Below are 18079 nucleotides of genomic sequence, written 5' to 3' on the forward strand. Positions count from 1 at the left end.
CGATTGCCTCCTCTGCCTTCCAACCCTGGTTTAGGGGCAAAGAGCTCAGATGTGGGATTCTGTGCAAAGGGGGCAGAATGAACCAAGGGTCATATGCCAGTATATATATATATATAGATAAAGAGATATGCATCTATCTATCTGTCTGTCTGTCTGTCTGTCTATCTAAAGTAATTTGATTCATTTTTTTCTTAGACATAAAACTACATCTAGCATTAAAAACAAGCAGCATGAGACAGTAAGCCCTATCATTGCCAACATTGTATAGAGACAGCCCTTAATTGATCTATGCCCGACTCAGCCAGGTGTCCCCTGAGCAATGGCAGTCCTGGCTGGGAGGCCTCACTGCCTTCGGTAACTGCTGCTGGAATTGCCTTCATCTCTTCCTTTCCTCCCCCTGTGCCCACTCCCCCACTGCCCGCTCCCTTTCTGGTGGCTCCTTCCTTTATTGTGGCTTTCCCTCTCAAAGCCCCAAGGGCCAGGGAGAGGTTAGATCACTGGGACCCCACCTGCCTCCCCCCTTCCCTGAAATTCCTCTTCTCCTCACTTTGGGTCTTGTGGAGTAGCTCCCACGCTATCCCTGGGAAAGACCCCAGGTCAGGCGGGGACTGGGGGTACCTGGTCTCATTCCTGGTGTGGGCTTGGAAAGGCTGATGGGACCTGAAACGGAAGCCGTTGTCTAGGACAAAGCCCCTTTGTCACCTCTGTGAGCCTGTGTCTCCTTTTAAAAGGTCTGAGTAGGGGAAACCTGGGCCATCTTACCCACTCCTGCCAGTGGCCTGCACCCATGAGTGGTGGAGCCTTAGCCAGCTGGGCCAGAGGAAGAAGGGAGAGGGGTGACCAGCAGTGGTTTGGCACAGGGTGTTCTCCTGAGTGTACCGCAGCAGGTAGTACCCGCACCCCCTCCCTGAACAGCTCTTCATCCCTAGGGTCCCCATGCCCGTATCCCAGAATCCTCATCTGCAATTCCCTCTTCCCAGCCTCTCAGCTAGAGCTCCAACCCTGACCCTAGAGCACTGCCTGCAGTGGCCTGAGCAGGAGGTCCCCACAGCCAAAGACACATCCTGGGTACATTCTGGGGAGCACTGTTCTGATTGGCCTCTAGCTAATAAGTCAGCCTGGTCTGAGGGGTGGCTTGGGTCCCACCTAGGGCTGAGATCTGGGAAAATAATCATCCTGACACCATGGGAACACAGTCCTGAGAGGCAGATTCTGACTCTTGGTTTGGATATATGGAAGGTGGATAGAGAGAGGGAGAGAGGGAAAGAGAGAGAGAGAGAGAGAGAGAGAGAGAGAGAGAGATCCAGAAAGGGAGACAGAGGTGATTTGCTTTTGATTCTCCCTTTTCCCTTGGCTATTTTCGTGGGTTTTAGATTAACCATGAGTCACTCTTATCCTTCAACCTTGGAAGGCTCTGTTGTGGGATGGGAGCACCAGAGTTTCTTCTTTGGGCTTATAGGCACCTGAAGCAGTATCATGTCTCAGATTCGTTTCTCCAGCAGATGTACTGGGCCGTCCCTCTGCGGATGGGGGGTCCAGTGGTTGAAGACTAACTGTGCCTCCGGCAAGGCTCAGCTCCAATGGGCTGTCTCTGAGTTTCCAGGAGGAAGTGACTGCTCTGCCTCTTGTCTCAGAATATCCTTATCAGTTATTTATTACACCACTTCCCATCTGCCTGCCCCCAAACTTCCCAAGGAGAGTCCAGGCTTGGTCAGCTTTTTCCCCCACGGCTTTGTATGTTTGTCGTAGTTCTCGATTAGAAAGTCCACCATGCCCTGGCTGAGTTGAATAGCTGGGGCTTGCAGAGCTCCCAGCTTAGCTCTTTCACAGCCTGGAATGTGCTGTGTGTGGGGGCGTCTTTATTTTTTATTTTGCCATAGGAATGTGGAAGAGCGTTTAGGATGACAGAGAAAGTGACAAGATAGACCTCTAAGAAACTTCACAGTGTAGAGAACAGACAACATGTGGGAGTCTTGTACGTCAAGTTTCTTCACCATTGGTGAGAAGGGTAACAAAATAGACTGGTGTGCCCACTTTGCTTCTTAGATTTGTTTTCCGAGGCCGTGTTTTCCACCCCTGGAGGACCTGCTCAGGCCGGCCTGGGAAATTCTTTCAGCCCCAGCTCTGCCTAGACAGCCATGGAAAAGCTTGTGGGAAGTGGAGAGAGCACTGTTATCAGAGAAGTTGTAATAATGAAGACATGAATAAAGAAGGAATAAACCCTACTCATGGGCAGGAAAACCTGATGTAGACGTTAGTTCTGCCCCAGGGGATCTGTGGATTCCTTGTGGTTCCTGTCCGGCACCAGCAGGTTTTTTTCATGGACCTTGAGGAGATGGTTCTAAAATGAATATGGAAGAGCCAAGGTCCAAGGTTATCCAGGACACTTCCGAAGAAGACAGGAAGGAGGGACTTGGCCTACCAGCTGCCAGATGTGTTCTAAAGCTATTGACGCTATGGAAGGGAGGTTTGTTTAGGGGTAGATTGATCCATGGAAGAGAAAAGGAGCCAGAAACAGACCTGGAACCTTATGTGGAACCTTAGTGTATGACAGTGGCGTCACAGCAGATCAGTGGGGACAGGAGGACTGGTTAGCAAATGGTGTCTATTACCTTACAAACTGAAGCAGGCTGGCTCAGAGAACGTCATGGGCCACGGATTGCAATGCACCAAGTTCTCTGCACTGGATCTTCAGTTTTTAAAAAAGAAGTCCAGGGTCAAGGCAGAGTTGAAAGCCAAGTACCAGTGACAAAGACCAGGGACCAGTTCCTTTGCTGTCAGTAGGAGGCAGCCTCTGCTGCTTTCCCAAGGGCTGGCTTTGATTCAGGGTTGGAAGGAGCCCCGTTCCTCAAGCACAGGCTGCCTGGAGTTAGGAAGGGGGCCAGGTTGACAGCACCGGGCTCTAGGGCCCCACGGCTTAGAACACTGCCCTGTAGGTGGGTCTGGAGTTGTCAAGGGGAGACAGATGGGCCCTGTATCAGTTTGGGGTGGGAGCAGTGCCAGGGACTTCTGGAGCTGGGCTTTTGTTAGGGGCAAGAGGGGTGGGACAACAGGAACTGAGTTTTCGTGGGGGAAGTAGGAGAAGAGACTACTTTCTCCTGAATGAAGTCAGTTAATATTAATTATACCTTCTCTACCTAGTGGCAAATGATGAGGGCACATGATTTGTTAACAAGGGTGGTGTCTACTTTCAGAAAGGAACCATGAGAGCGTGGTAAGGGACAGCATCAGTGCGAGGGATCCTAGAGCTGTGCTGTCCAGTGTGGTGGGCACTAGCTACATGTGGTCACATTTAAATTAATTAAAAGAAGATAAAAAATTCAGTTCCTTGGGGACACGAGGCGCATTTTAGGGGCTTGCTCATCACACGTGGCTAGTTGTTACCATATTGGACGTTACTGAACAGTCATAGAGTGTTGTGTTGGCGATGCTGCTCTGCTGTTGGCACCTTGCATTTTGCAGACATTCCAGACCAGTCCTCTCCCAGGTCTTCGTGAAAAGCCTGTCTGGAAGCCTCAGTGGCAGGCCAGACAGACAGGTTTTGGTCATGCATCCTGATGCTGCCTCTCCTGTGTTCTGTGTCACTTAGCCTCGTTGAGCCTGGTCTGTGACATGAGACTGATGTGTGAGGGAGTGAAGGTTCAGGGAGATGACGCAGGTCTAGCTCTTTGCAGGATGCTAGTGCCACATTATCACTCTATAAATGGCAGCAGCCTTTACTGTATAACAGGTGAAAATGAGGTTCAGAGAGGGAAAGTGGCATGGCCAAGGGCACTGAGCTAATAAAGGGAGGCCGAGAATGCCAACTCCTAACTCTTCTCTCACCTCTACTGCTCCTTCCAGCCGTGATCTGGACAGAAGAGAAGCTGGTACAGAGCAGGCTGAATAGGACTCAAGTCTGCAGGGTAGGCTCAGCGCAGAGCCAGGCAGGAGTGTCCTGGGGCAGAAGGGCTGATGGATGTGAAGTCCAGGGGTTTTCAGCCAGGGTCCTGCTAGCTCCCATCTTTTTCAAAATTTCTCAGGCCTTGCAGTTTAGCTACTTCCCACATCCCTTCAAACTAGAAACTCAGAAAAGTGCTTTGTTTGGCCCAACACAGAGCCCAGGAGCCTCATGAGATAGTTCCAGAACGAAACAGTTCTTGGGGCCTACCAGGAAACACGGGCTCCTCCAGGAAGCCCATCCTGATTTTCTGACAGCTCCTTTCTCCCCCTCACTTTCCCTCAAATTCCCAGAGCCCTCTGTACCTCTCCATGGTAGGAATTGCAGCTTGCTTCCCATAGACCATATGCTCTTCACCTTTTTGCGCCAGGAACACTTCAGTTGGAGGTTAACCAAAGTAAAGATGACTTTTTTCTCCATTCCCCCTGGAAAGACCCCCTGAATTCCATCCATAGGACTGTAGAGGTCATTTCCAGCCTCTTTCAATTTCCCCTCCCCCAGTCTTACCCCATATCTACTTTTGTGACTTCAGGGCCTGGAACACAGTAGTTGCCTGGTTTGTACCTTTTGGAGTGAAAATGAGCCTTGCATTTCCCCTCTAAGTGCAGACTTGCCCCAACCAGGGGTGAGCCAGTCTGGGGAGGGGACCAGTGACCAGATGCTTCCTGAAGGAGGAGACACAGGTACTAGAATGTCTCACGGGGCCTCTTGCTTCCCAGCTGCTACATGTAACTGGGCCTCTCCCTGCAGAGGAGGAAGCTGAGTCCCAGGCTGCAGGGCTCAGAGGGGACTTTCAGGCCCCTTTCACACTGGGTGACAGGACTCTTGTTGAAGATGCCACGTGGCTTGCAAAGCCTGGGACATTGGGCCTGGCCTGTGGACTGCCAGCAGCATGTTCTTTCGCAATTTGGCCCCAGATGGGCATGGCTGTGTCCCCTGTGCCCCCAGCCTTGTTTAGCTGAAGCTGTCCTGCTTGACAAATAGGCCATTTGCTTCCTGCACTGGAGCTGGAATGAAAGGCTATAATTAGCAAAGAAGAGTGGGTGGGATTGCATGCTGGCATTGACAATTAATTTTATATTCAAATGGAAACATAAACTGATGTCATTGGAGATGTAAATATCATTTGGAAATCTTGAAGTTCCGGGAAAGGGTTATGCTGGCCTCTCCCCTTGCCCACCGCCCCTGAAACAGTTGAATAAGGAGCCCAGATCAGCCTGCGCTGTGTGGGGAGTGACCTCGGGGACTCTGCCAGGCTACTCAAAGGGTGAGGGGTGGGGGGCAGCACTTCTGGCTGGACCAGGAGAAATGGGCCTGTGACAGCTGGGTACACGGAGTTGGGGGGGGGGGCAGGAGGCTTGGGTTTGCATTTGGGTTTGCATTTGCTATGGTAGCTTTTCCTATGGCTTTAGTGGTCTGGAAATGTCACAAGCCTGGCTAGCAAGGAAAATGTGATGCTTTGCAACAGGAGGGAGATCAGACCAAAGGAAGTTTTGTTTCCTGCTGGCAAGGCTGTTCTGGAGTGGGCCCTGGGGCTCTGGGAAGCTTGTAAAAATAGAAGAAGCTCCTGACGACCTTTATGGAGAGGGCTGGGGTCAATTCTGCTCAGCATTGGGGCTAGTGACAGCTCTGGTGTTTTGGAGATGATCTCCAAAGCAGGGTACCTTTACCCGGAAGAACAACCTCATAGGGAATGAGGGAAGGGGACAGGCTAGGGCCCATGTCCATCTTACTCGAGAGAACTTTTTTACAACAGGAAACATAGAACTCGCAAAAGTACATGAATCCATTCTGCAACTATTAAGATGTTCTCTTGTTAGTTCAGTGACAGCATGAGAATTACACTTTTCATCAGGATGGAAGATGAACCCCCACCTCTGTAGCTCTCAGGTACACTGTGTCCTTGCATATTGAATTCATGCTCTTCCTGGGCTCTGAAGATGTCACTTCTCTGTGGGGTTCCTCTTTAACCATTATCCTCAGCTTTGGGGTGGAGGAATCTCTGGGCTCTGGGTCTGGCTCAGGGTTAGGGATGAGTGAGTGATTCCTTACAAGTGCAGTCATTCAGAAGGGGTGGATTTTGCTTTTCAAATCTGCTTGCCCTTTTTCCCATGGGGCTTTGGCCAGCCTTGAACAATGATTTCACCGTGTTCTGGGTTTTGGAGCGTGAACTGACCAGACAGCCTCTGGTTTATCTATCAAAGGTAGATTTTATTTACTGTGATCACCATTTTCCTGTAGAGGGATCCGTGTGTGTGTGTGTGTGTGTGTGTGTGTGTGTATGTGTGTGTGTGTCCTGCCTTATAAATTTTAAAATTTACCCATGTGGGTAATTTTAATGACATCATTTCACTCATGGGTTTGCTGATATGGCCAACTTATTAACAAGTAGCTCACGGTTGCATTTCTCAATACCTTTAGGACCTCCTGGCCCAGTGTGTTGGAAAGGCATCCATTTGAGACTGGGAGAAGTGGTTCTCAGTAAACCTTTATTATCTTTGCAAACCAAGGGACTGGCACTTAGCTGGGAAATACAGAGGACTGCTGGACCTGAGGATGAGAGCGATGGCTTCCCAGTAATCCTCTGTTATCCGGTGTTTCTAAGTAAGCTCGGTCGGTTTGTCTTTGGGCATTTTCGCCATTTGTCAAAGCTCGGACAGCAAGCCCTTCCCTTTACCTGGGACAGTCTTGATGCCCTTGAGAAGGAAGTCAAGGGGCTCTGACTGGGGGACACCATCAGCCCATTTAAGGTAGGCCTGTGAGTAACTGCAGGAGCAGCCTCCTCACTGTTCCGGATGTTAATTCAAAGGGAGCTGTTCTCATGCTCATGACATACCTTGCCAGCATGTTCTCTGCATTGCCCCTCACTTCCTTTAGTCGGGCCTTAGCTGACAGCAGCATGGCTTTGGTTCCTCTCCCACATTGTCCTACGCTCAATGGGGAAGGCCAGCACAGCTAATGATTTGTCCCTGCCCTTGGGAATGTGTGCCCCAGAAAGTCAGAATCCTTGCACAGGCAGGAGACTGGGTGGACAGCATTGAACCCAAACCCACGTGGGTCTGTTAGGAAGCCCGGCTCGCATCCATTTAACAGACATTGATTGTAAAGGCCGATTGTACTCCCTAAACGTCAGGACTGGTCTGGGTCGTGGGGATGCCTGAAACAGTGGAAAAATCCCTCCTGGCGTGGAGCTTAGATTCTTGGGGAGAAGACAAAAAAATTTAAAAAATTAAAGGAAAAAAAGTCGTGTGTTAAATGCTGTTAAGTGCAAAGAAGGAAAATAAAACGGGGAAATGGGATCAGGAGTGTTCCGGGGGAGGGACTTTCTACTTTTAAGTAAGATGGTCCTGAAAGGCCACACTGTGCAAGTGACAATGAAGGAAAGGCAGGAAGGTGAGGGAGTGAGCAGTGAGGTTGTCAGGGGAATAGCATCGCAGGCAGCGGGAACAGCCTGTGCAAAGGCTCGGGTGCTCTGACCCTCTCGCCAGTCACATGTCCCCTGGCTCACCAGTATTTGTCTCTAAAACAGCATTTCCAAATAGGGTCTGTATCCGTTTGCTAGGGCTGCCATAACAATGTGTCACAGACTGGGTGGCTTAAACAACAGAAGTTTATTGTCACAGTTGTGGAGGCTGGAAGCCGAAGATGAAGATATTAGCAGAGTTGGTTTGTTCTGAGGCCTCTCCCTCTTTGGTTTCTAGATGGCCATCTTCTCCCTGTGTCTTCACATGGTCTTCCCTTTGCGTGTGCCTGTGTCCTAACCTCCTCTTCTTATAAGGACAGCAGTCGTATTGGATTACGGCCCACCCATAAGACTTCATTGTCACTTAGTGACCTCTTTAAAGGCTCTATCTCCAAATGTAGTCACATTCTGAAGTACTAGGGGTTAGGACTTGAGCATGTGAATTTTAGGGACTACAGTTCATCCCCTAACAGGTTCCCTCATGTACAGTCCTCTGGGGTGAGCGCCCGCAATGGGAGGTACCACAGCCCCATAGGAAACTCAAGTGCCTGCCAGTCCTTCTCCTCTCTCACTCGCTGCTTTCTTGCTGCAGCTGATCGGAGCCCTGGTCCTGTCGGTGGGGATCTATGCAGAAGTGGAGCGGCAGAAATACAAAACTCTGGAAAGTGCCTTTCTGGCCCCAGCCATCATCCTTATCCTCCTGGGGGTCATCATGTTCATTGTCTCCTTCGTCGGCGTGCTGGCTTCCCTCCGGGACAACCTGTGCCTTCTGCAAGTGGTGAGTCGGCCCCATGCTCCCTTCAGCTGCTGGCTGGGTCCTGGGCGTTCCCAAGAGAGCTGAGGAGACCACCCCATGGCCCTTGGGCAGCCCAGGTTTTTCAGTCCTTGCCTCAAACCAGCTCTTCTAGAGGGTTTCCTGGATCAGCCTTTCTGTCCACAGTGGCCCAAGACTGCCCAGGCCACCTCCACTTCTGCTATAAAGGCGTATTTGAATATTCTTCTTACTTACTTAAACCCTGTATTGGCCCAGACTCACTGGAAGTGGGAGAAACCACACTCAAAGGAGAGCAGGTCAAACCCAAAACAACTTGTTGATGGCGAGTCCTTAGCTCATGTAAGCAGCAAACCCATGTGGGGTCCAGGGTTGGAACCGTGCCCTTGGGCTCTGTCTCCTGCCACCAACCAGCTGGACGACCAGTGATGTCCTCAGTCTCTCTTTGCTGTGGCCGCCAGCAGCCTTAGGCTAACAGAGTCCTTGTAGCTCTTGGTCCCTGCGAATCTTTCCTAGTAACTCTAGTCAAAGTCCCAGGACTCTGAAGGGCCTGCTTGGGCCAAATGCCAGCCCTGACATCGGGGGTGGGGTCAGCCCCACTGGCCTCCCTTACTCGGGGGTTAGGAATGGCTCTCCAAAGCGGAGAGTACTGGGTAGGCAGATCCATTTGCTCTGTAGCCACATGTGTGTTTGACCTCGTTGTCTCCCTAACATGGGAAGCCCCTAAAAGCCCCTGTAAGCAGGGCCTTGGTGTTGCCTGAGGCCGGAAGTGGCTGGCATCAGTTTGGACAATTCCTGTTCTGTGCTAAAGGGCAGCAGTAGGTTGTGATCCTGTAAGATATCCCCTCACCCACTTGGGGGTCTGGGAAACCACTTCTGAGGGGCTCTGCCCACACAGCTGGAAATGCTGCCCCACCCTGCCCATTAAGCCACCTCTGTCCCCCTGTGTCAGCGGGAGCAAGGCCCAGCTCTCCTTGTGGGGGTTCGGAGAGGGGTGTGTGTTTCTCCGCCTAGACTCCGCTGAGGAGCCCTGGGACAAACCTTGATAATAATCTGATTTAGACAATTGAATCATTCTTCCTGACCACTGGCTCCAGAGACGGGCTTTCCCATGGAATGTCTGTCCACATCCTGTGTCCTCACAGGAGGAAGGGGTGAGAGGCCCAGGAGTAGTAAGAGCTCCAGCAGAGATGATTTTCCTGATTGCACTTGACCTTGGAGCAGACCATGCTTACTCTGCCCCTTTAGGTGAATATCTGAATTTTGTTTTTCAGTTTATGTACATCCTTGGAATTTGTCTCATAATCGAGCTCATTGGTGGCGTGGTGGCCTTGATCTTCCGGAACCAGGTGGGCCTGGGGTGCATTTATCAGCCACAAGTACACTGAGCACCCACTGTGTGTGGGCCCTGGGCTGTAAACTGGGAGAGCACAGAGAGCAGGCTAGGCAATTCCATTCTGCTGGAGAGACAGGCACTGAAAAAGGAAGCCAGAGAACAAGAAACAAGACAGGGTGATGGGAGAGAGGCTGGAGTGGAGGTGGGGAGGACAGTAATGGAATAAGGAAAAGGAGAATACCAGCTGAGACGCAGAGGGAGCAGAGGTCCAGGCAGAGGGAACCACAGGTGTGTGAACCAGCGGAGGCTGCTTGGCTGAAGGGGTGGGTGATGGGGAGTTTGGGAGGTGGAGGAGGAGGGCCATCAGCACAGGTCACGTGGGTTCTCAGTTCCTGGTTTTGGAGCTCGGATTCTTTTCTAAAGGCAGAGTAAGTTTTGCAGAGTTTTATGGGAAAGTGATGTTATCTGATTTCTATTTTACTTGCTGCTGAGTGGAGAATGGAGAGTAAGGGGGAACGCTGGGAGACCACCTGGGAGGCTGTGGCTGTCCAGGAAGGAAGGGGATGATGGCTTGGAATGAGGTAGAGGCAGCAGGACTGGGTGGAAATGGCAGAATTTGGTGTATGTTCTGGAGGCAGTGCCAAGAGGACTTTGTTGTACTGGATACAGGGCGAGGGCAAGAGAAAGGCTGAGAGGGCAATGCCTGGCATCTTGGCCCTGGGAGGGTTTGCAGAATCAGGGCTCCTTTGATCTGGAAAGGTTCTCAGCGCCCCTGGTCTCCCACTCCTCCCATTGCAGGCCCTGTGTGCCTCATATTAGCTGTGTGACCTTGGGCAAGTACTTAACTTCTCTGACTCTCAGGCTCCTTAGAGGATCACAGTTCCTTACCTCCTGGAGTTTGGGGTGAGGACTTGATGGAAGAATGCATGTGAAGAGCTTGCACTGGTTCTGGCCCCTAGTGGACCCTCATTACACACCGTGTTTCCCCCAAAATTAGACCTAGCCAGACAATCAGCTCTAATGCATCTTTTGGAGCAAAAATTAAGACCTGGTGTTATATTATATTATACTATACTATATTGTATTATATTATAAAGATCCAGTCTTATATTACAGTAAAACAAGACAGGGTCTTATATTAATTTTTTATCCAAAAGACGCATTAGAGCTGATTGTCTGGCTAGGTCTTATTTTCGGGGAAACACGGTATTAATTCCTCTGCCCTGAAGACTAGAGAAGGGACTTGCCCATGTTCCCACAAGAAGCTAGTGGCTGAGCAGGGCTGACCGCCAACCCAGAGCTTCATCGTTTCTCCATAATCCTGTGCCTTTGCTTTCCTCCCAGCTTCAGTGTTGGAGCTGGGGCTTGAGGAGCAGGGCTTGTTCGCAGCAGCTCAGTTCTCTCTGTCATTCCCCTGCCTGCACCCTCCCCACCCCGATAGCGTGGTTCCTGGTGCTCCCAAGCCTCCCGGTCAGACAGGTGCATCAGGGCTACGGCCAAATTCTCTCCTGTCAGATGCTGAGCCCAAGGTTGCACGACGCCAGACACCGGCTTGTACAGAGCCCTCAAATGATCCGGTGTCTGACTCCTGCCAAACCCGTCATGGGTGCAGCTGGTATCCCGGCCCAGGTGGGAGCAGGGAACAACCTGTGGGTGGGCCTTAACCACAGGCCTGTTTATAGCCCTGGAATCCAGGGGTTTTCTCCCTGTTTGATGAGCCTGAGAAGAGAGGAGGGAAGATTCCCATCATATTGATGGCATCCTCGAGATAAGAGAGGTTAAGAAGGCCGCCCGTGGGCACACAGTAAAACAGGGACAGCTCAGTCTTTTCCCCTCGCTTTATTGAAATATAATAGACAAATAACATTGAAGTATATTTAAGTTGTAAAGTGTGATGCTTTGATAGATGTACACATTGTGAAATGATGACCACATCCATCACCTCACATACCTTTTTTTAAATGTGAGAATGCTTAAGATCGATTCTCTTAGCAAATTTCAAGTATACAATTCAGTGTTATGAACTGTAGCTACCACGCTGTATAAAGATCCTCAGGACTTGTTCATCTTATGACTGGAAGTTTGTACTCTGACAATCTCCCTATTTCCCACACACCCAGACCCTGGCAGCCATTTTTCTACTCTCTGGTTCAATGGGTTTGACTTTCTTTTTTTTTTTTTTTTAAGATTCCACATAGAAATTATACCATACAATATTTATCTTTCTCCCTCTGGCTTATTTCACTCAGCATAATACCCTCCAGGACTACCCATGTTGTCACAAATGGCAGGATTTTCTTCTTTGTTTTAATGGCTGAATAATAGTCCATTGTATATATAAAATATATACACTAATATATGTATAATTATTATATTATATTCATATTATAGTATACTATAAAATAGTATTCTATTGTGCATATATATGCAATGGCTATATATACAAACTACAATATAAATATATATATGTATATGTTTATTCACATTTTCTTTGTTCATCTGTCGATGGATACTTAGAATGTTTCCATATCTTTTGTTTTTCTTTTGAAAAAGCCAGCCTAAAGCACTTTTATTGCAATACTAAAACTTGAAACTCATATGTAGTGTGTGTGTGTTGGGTGGGGGTAGGCAGTAATAATTTCTCTTACCCAATCACCACACAGGACAGCAAAGCAGTGAGAGGGGCGAAGGAAAAGCCAGGAAACTTTGAGATGAGCAGGGGGAGCTGAGCGTAAAAAACCAGGCGACACTGAAGCTGTGATGACCACATCATTTTCTTAAGACAGCGCTCAAGGCTTTGTCGTGAGGCCTGGGCTTTCGTTGGGCGTTAACAAACAGCAGCTTCAATTTAAACTTTTCATTAAAGTTCTTAAAATTCAGAAAGCGGAGCCTGGATAGCTATGAGATTATCAAATCCTGAATATCCTTTAGAAAAACCACAGGATGGGGGTTGGGGAAAAAAGCCAGGCCACAAAGGAGGCTTCCGAGGTCCTGCTGGCCTGAGGACAGATACCTGTACTATCCAGCACTGCAGTGAAAATGATTTGCTTTTAAAAGGCAGAGGGTTTAGGGGAGAGTGGGATGGGGCAGTGGAGACAAGGGCTGTCCCCCATCCCACTTCAGTTTTGGGTAGGGCTCTTAATTCAACCCCAGGACGTCTCTCATCTCTCAACTGGAGAATAATTCGGCCCTCAACAAGCACCTTAAATCTGCTATGGCTTTGCAGCACTGCAGCAAGAATGTTTAATATATAATAATCGAAATTTCACCCAAAGTAAAATATTCTTGCATCCCCCTGCACCAATTCCTGGTCTAAAGTTAACCCAGTACTTGTGCTATTAATACTTGACTAATACCTAGTTGGAAACCTGGATCCAGAAGACTGGGTGAAACTAAATTTTCACCCTGAAACAAAACCAAAATGAGTTCCTTGAGGTTTATGGCATATAGTGGAGGTCAACACACATGCATGGAGAAAGGGGAAGTCAAAGCTGGGTGACAGAACACATTCAGTCAGGGTAGATATTTATACAAAGAGTGTGGGGGGATCATCAGGAAAATCTATGTACGGATTCGTGTGTGTGCGTCTGGGAGCACAGATTCGTCCATAGCACATACAAGAAAAGGGTCCAGGGAAGAGGCCGTTCCTGTCATTCCAGCTTTAGAAGCTCCACGTCAAAGATGAGAGTGGCATTTGGTGGGATGATACCTGAGTGCCCCGTGGCAACATACGCATAGTTGGGGAGATGGTCAGTTTGGCTCCTGACCTACACTTATCTGGGCGACCCCTTCTTCCCAGCCTCAGATCACCTCCTGCTTGCCTAGCATAAACTTGAAGGGCTTGTTTCTGTCCCGGGAGAAATCAAATTTCTTTCCATCTTCAAGCATCCTTTGGATAGATACCCAGAAGTGGGATTACTGGATCATATGGTAGTTCTAGTTTTAATTTTTTTAAGGAACCTTTATACTGTTTTCCATAATGGTTGTACCAATTTACATTCCCACCAACAGTGCACCAAGGTTCCCTTTTTTCCTCACCAATGTTGCTATCTCTTGTCTTTTTGATAATAGCCATTCTAACAGGTGTGAGGTGATAGTTCATTATGGTTTTGATTTGCATTTTCCTGATGATTAGTGATGTTGAGCATTTCTTCATATACCTGTTGGCCTTCTGCATGTCTTCTTGGGAAAAATATCTATTCAGGTCCTCAGATAATTACTGTTATTATTATTTTGCTACTGAGTTGCAAGGGTTTCTTATATAGTTTGAATATTAACCTCTTATTGGATATATGGTTTACAAATATTTTCTCCTATTCCACAGGTTGCCTTCTCAGTGCTTTAATTGTTCCCTTGCTGTGTAGAAACTTCCTAGTTTGATGTAGTCCCACTTGTTTATTTTTGCTTTTGTTGCCTGTGCATTTGGTGTCAGACCCAAAAAATCATTGCCAAGATCAATGTCGAGGAGTTTTTTCCCCTATGTTTTCAGGTCTTAGGTTTAAGTCTTTTATCTATTTTGAGTTGATTTTTTTGTGTATGGTTGTAAGATAAGGATCTAATTTTATTCTTTTACATGTGGATATCCAGTTTTCCCAGAACCATTTATTGATGAGACTATCCTTTCCCTATTGTGTATTCTTGGAGACTTTGTTGAAAATTGGTTGACCATATATGCTTGGGTTTATTTCTAGGCTCTTTGTCCTGTTTCATTGACCTGTGTTTATTTTTATGCCAATACCATACTATTTTGATAACTATAGCTTTGTAATATAGTTTGAAGTCAGGAAGTGTGAGGCCTCCAGCTTTGCTCTTCTTCCTCAAGATTACTTTAGCTATTTTGGTTCTGCTATGGTTCCGTACAAATTTTAGGATTTTTTGTTTTCTATTTCTTGAAAAATGCCATTGGAATTTTGATAGGGATTGCATTGAATCTCTAGATTGCTTTGCATAGTATGGACATTTTAACAGTATTAATTCTTTCAATCCATGAACGAGGGACACCATTTCATTTATTTGTGTCATCTTTAATTTTTTTCATCAATGTTTTATAGTTTTAAGTGTACAGACCTTTCACTTCCTTGGTTAAATTTATTCTTAAGTATTTTATTCTTTTTAATGCTATTGTAAATAGGATTTTTTTATTAATTTCGTTTTTGGATAGTTCATTGCTAGTGTATAGAAATGCAACTGGTTTTTGCAAGTTTTATATCTTGCAACTTTACTGAATTTGTTTATTCTAACAGTTTTTTGCTGGAGTCTTTAGGATTTTCTATATATATAAAATCATATCATCTGCAAATAGACAATTTTGCTTCTTTCTTTCTGATTTGAATGCCTTTTATTTCTTTTTCTTGCCTAATTTTCTTGCTCTGGCTAGGATTTCTAGTACTATGTTAAATAGAAATGGTGTGAGACTTTTCTATTTAACATAGAGGAGGAGCTTTTAGCTTTTCACCATTGAGTATGATGTTAGCTGTGGGCTGGTCATGTATGGCCTTTATTATGTTGAGGTATACTCTTTCCATACCTAATTTGTTAGGTGTTTTTATCAGGAGAGGATGTTGAATTTTGTCAAATGCTTTTTCTACATCTATTGAGTGATCATATTTTGATTCTTCATTTTGTTTATGTATCACATGTATTGATTGCATATGTTGAACCATCCTTCCATCCCAGGGATAAAGCCTACTTGATCGTGGTGTATCATTCTTTTAATGTGCTGTTGGATTCAATGTGCTAATATTTTGTTGAGGATTTTTGCATCTAGGTTCATCAAGGATATTAGCCTGTCGTTTTCTTTTCTTGTCACGTCCTTCTTTGGCTTTGGTATTAGAGTAATGCTGGCCTCATAAAGTGAGTTTGGAAGCATTCCCTCCTCTTCAATTTCTTGGAAGAATTTTAGAAGAATTAGTATTAATTTAAATGTTTGATAGAATTCACCAGTGAAGACGTCTGGCCCTGGACTTTTCTTTATTGGGAGAGTTTTGATTACTGATTCAAGCTCCTTTTTATTGGTCTGTTCAGCTTTTCTATTTCTTCATGATTCAATCTTGGTAAATTGTTTGTTTCTACAAATTTATCCATTTCTTCTAGGTTAACCAGTTTGTTGGTATATAATTGTTCATAATAGACTCTCTTTTTTTTAAAATTAAAGTTTATTTGGGTGACAATTATTAATAAACAATTGTCAGGTGTACAATTCTGTATTACATCGTCTATAAATCACACTGTGTGTTCAGCACTCAGTCAGTTCTCCTTCTATCACCATATATTTCGTAATAGTCTCTTATGAACCTTTGCATTTTTGTGATATCAGTTGTAATATCTCCTTTTTCATTTCTGATTTTATTTTAATCTTCCCTGTTTTTTCTTAGTCTAGCTACGCGTTTGTCAATTTTGTTTATCTTTTTCAAAAACTCAGCTCTTGGTTTTGTTGACCTTTTCTGTTGTCTTTCTAGTCTCTATTTCATTTGTTTCTGCCCTGATCTTTGTTATTTCCTTCCTTTTACTTACTTTGGGCTTATTTTGTTCTTCTTTTTCCAGTTCTTTGAGGTGTAAAGCTAGATTGATTATTTGAGATTTTTTTCCTTAATGTAGATGTTTATTACTATAAACTTCCCTCTTAGAACTGCTTTTGCTGCATAAGTTCTGGTATGTTGTGTTTCCATTTTCACTTGTCTCAAGATATTTTTTGATTTCCCTTTTGATTTCTACTTTGCCCCATTGGTTGTCTTGGTACCTGCTTCTTCTTTATCCTTTTTTCTACTTTTCAGACCATCTGCTCTGAGCTGGCAGATCCAGGGTAATGGTTAATTTTTCAGCAGCCCTGAGGGGAGAGAGACGTTTATTCTATTTGTCTAGGGAGATGCTTTTCTGTGCAGCCAGCAGGGCTTCTGGCTGGCCCATGGCTTTTCAGAGATTATGGGTTGGTTAGTGCTTTCCTGGCTGGTGCCCAGGTCGAGGTCATGGTCAGCAGAATCAGTGGTTTTAATAAACAATCCCCTAAGTGAACAGCAGTCTGGTTTCCAGTGTGTTTTCACAAAGGTGGGCTGATTTGTCATTTTCCAGTGCCCTGTAGATCAACAGGGGCTGTGACCCCACTCCTTTTTTCCAGACAAGGAGCTGAGCCAAGTTAAAACCTCCAGAGACCCTTTAGTCCTCACGCTAAGGATGCTTCAGGGCTGGTGTCAGGGGTGAGAGTTTCCAGTTACCCTCCACCCCTGAAGGCACCACGGGGTGAAGTGTGTCCCTTCTACTTGGATAGGGTGTTCCCTCATTGGGCCCTGTCAGGGGAGGGTCTTGGCCTGTAGCCTCGGAAGGACCTTCACCAGTGGTCAGGGATCTCAGCTGTTTGGGGGCTCCCAGTAGGCCATGCTATTATATGCCTGGGACACATAATTCACAATATTTAAAAATGAGATATAAAACTATAAGTTCAGTAAGATTTCCACAAGAAAAAAAATAAGCCTGGAAAACTCTAGAAGGAAATAGAAATATTAGCATATTAACTCTCATTTCCTCTAAGGGATAGGACTAGGATGATTTTTATTTTCTCCTTTATATTTTTCCCTAGCTTCAAAATTTTCTTTTTTTTATAATCAAGGGGAAAATACGATATAAAGAAAAATAGCGTCCTTTCCAACTCTGATGCAATCCAATTTTATAAAACAGGAGACTGGCCAATGAGGATAGGGAAGGAGCAGCCTGGCCATTGATGGTGGCAGGAAGGGGCAGTGTAAGGGAGAGAAAAAGGTGAGGAGCAATCAAGGTCGGCTTCTGGGAGGAGGTGAGTTCCCAGTTTCATTTTTTCCTCACCAAGAGAAGACAGATTACCTTGAGCCACATGGTAACAAGTCCAGCCCCGTAGGCTACCTCTTAACTCTAAGAATCCATTTGTGGTGAGGAATGAAGCCAAATGATCAGGCTAATGACTTCACACTGGGTTCTCAGGAAGGTGCATAGGTCATGGCCACAGCCAGGCTGCAAAAGATAAACAGACTCCTGGGTGTAAGGAAGAAACTCCCCCTCAACCCCTGACCCTGGATAAGGTTTTTCCTGTCAGCAGTGACCTGACGGTCAGACTACAGTGGCTTCTCTGCTTGTTGAGGGTCTAGTGGCTGTGCATGGAGGAGCTGGGCACAGAGCAGATTGCCCCGAGGACCTGAGCATGAGGAGCAGAAGTACAGCGTCCTGACCCCAGGCAGTAAGAGGAGAACGTGAATGACCTCCATGATTTGTCTGGGTCTTCCCCTTCTTGACCTCCCGTTTACCCCAGCTTGTTCTGGGTCCTCTCTTGAGGGTGTCAGGAGAGTTGGAGGAGGGCAGCTCCTACCCATAGAGTCCCAGTCAGGCAGAGCTGAGCAGGGACACCCAGAGGTCGCTGGGCTGTAATTGGTGTATCTGTGCCCCCATGCCAGGCCTACTTCTCTCTACCTTCCCTCTACCACCAGGGTGGTGGCGGAGTGGCCTCTTTCCTGGCCTTGATCAGAAGGTGCTGTGGTCACACCCAACACCAGGCCAGGGCAACAGTGGGCAGCAACCAGCCTTTTTATTTTATCATGGCACTCG

The 18079-nt window shown here is 46.7% G+C and overlaps 1 protein-coding gene and 1 pseudogene across 2 annotated transcripts in view; one reads left to right on the plus strand and one right to left on the minus strand.

The window, feature by feature from the left end:
- Positions 1-18079, plus strand: part of TSPAN15 (tetraspanin 15) — an 84168-nt gene that overhangs the window by 49235 nt on the left and 16854 nt on the right. For both annotated transcript variants that reach the window (XM_019731724.2, XM_019731722.2), the window contains exons 2-3: positions 7996-8181; positions 9450-9524. In XM_019731724.2, coding sequence (XP_019587283.2) covers positions 7996-8181; positions 9450-9524 — 261 coding nt within the window. The remainder of the gene's footprint in view (positions 1-7995; positions 8182-9449; positions 9525-18079) is intronic.
- Positions 13162-13399, minus strand: LOC109447406 (peptidyl-prolyl cis-trans isomerase FKBP1A; annotated as a pseudogene).

The sequence above is a fragment of the Rhinolophus sinicus genome, linkage group LG07 (genome assembly GCF_036562045.2).
Source record: "Rhinolophus sinicus isolate RSC01 linkage group LG07, ASM3656204v1, whole genome shotgun sequence".
Classification (NCBI taxonomy): domain Eukaryota; kingdom Metazoa; phylum Chordata; class Mammalia; order Chiroptera; family Rhinolophidae; genus Rhinolophus; species Rhinolophus sinicus.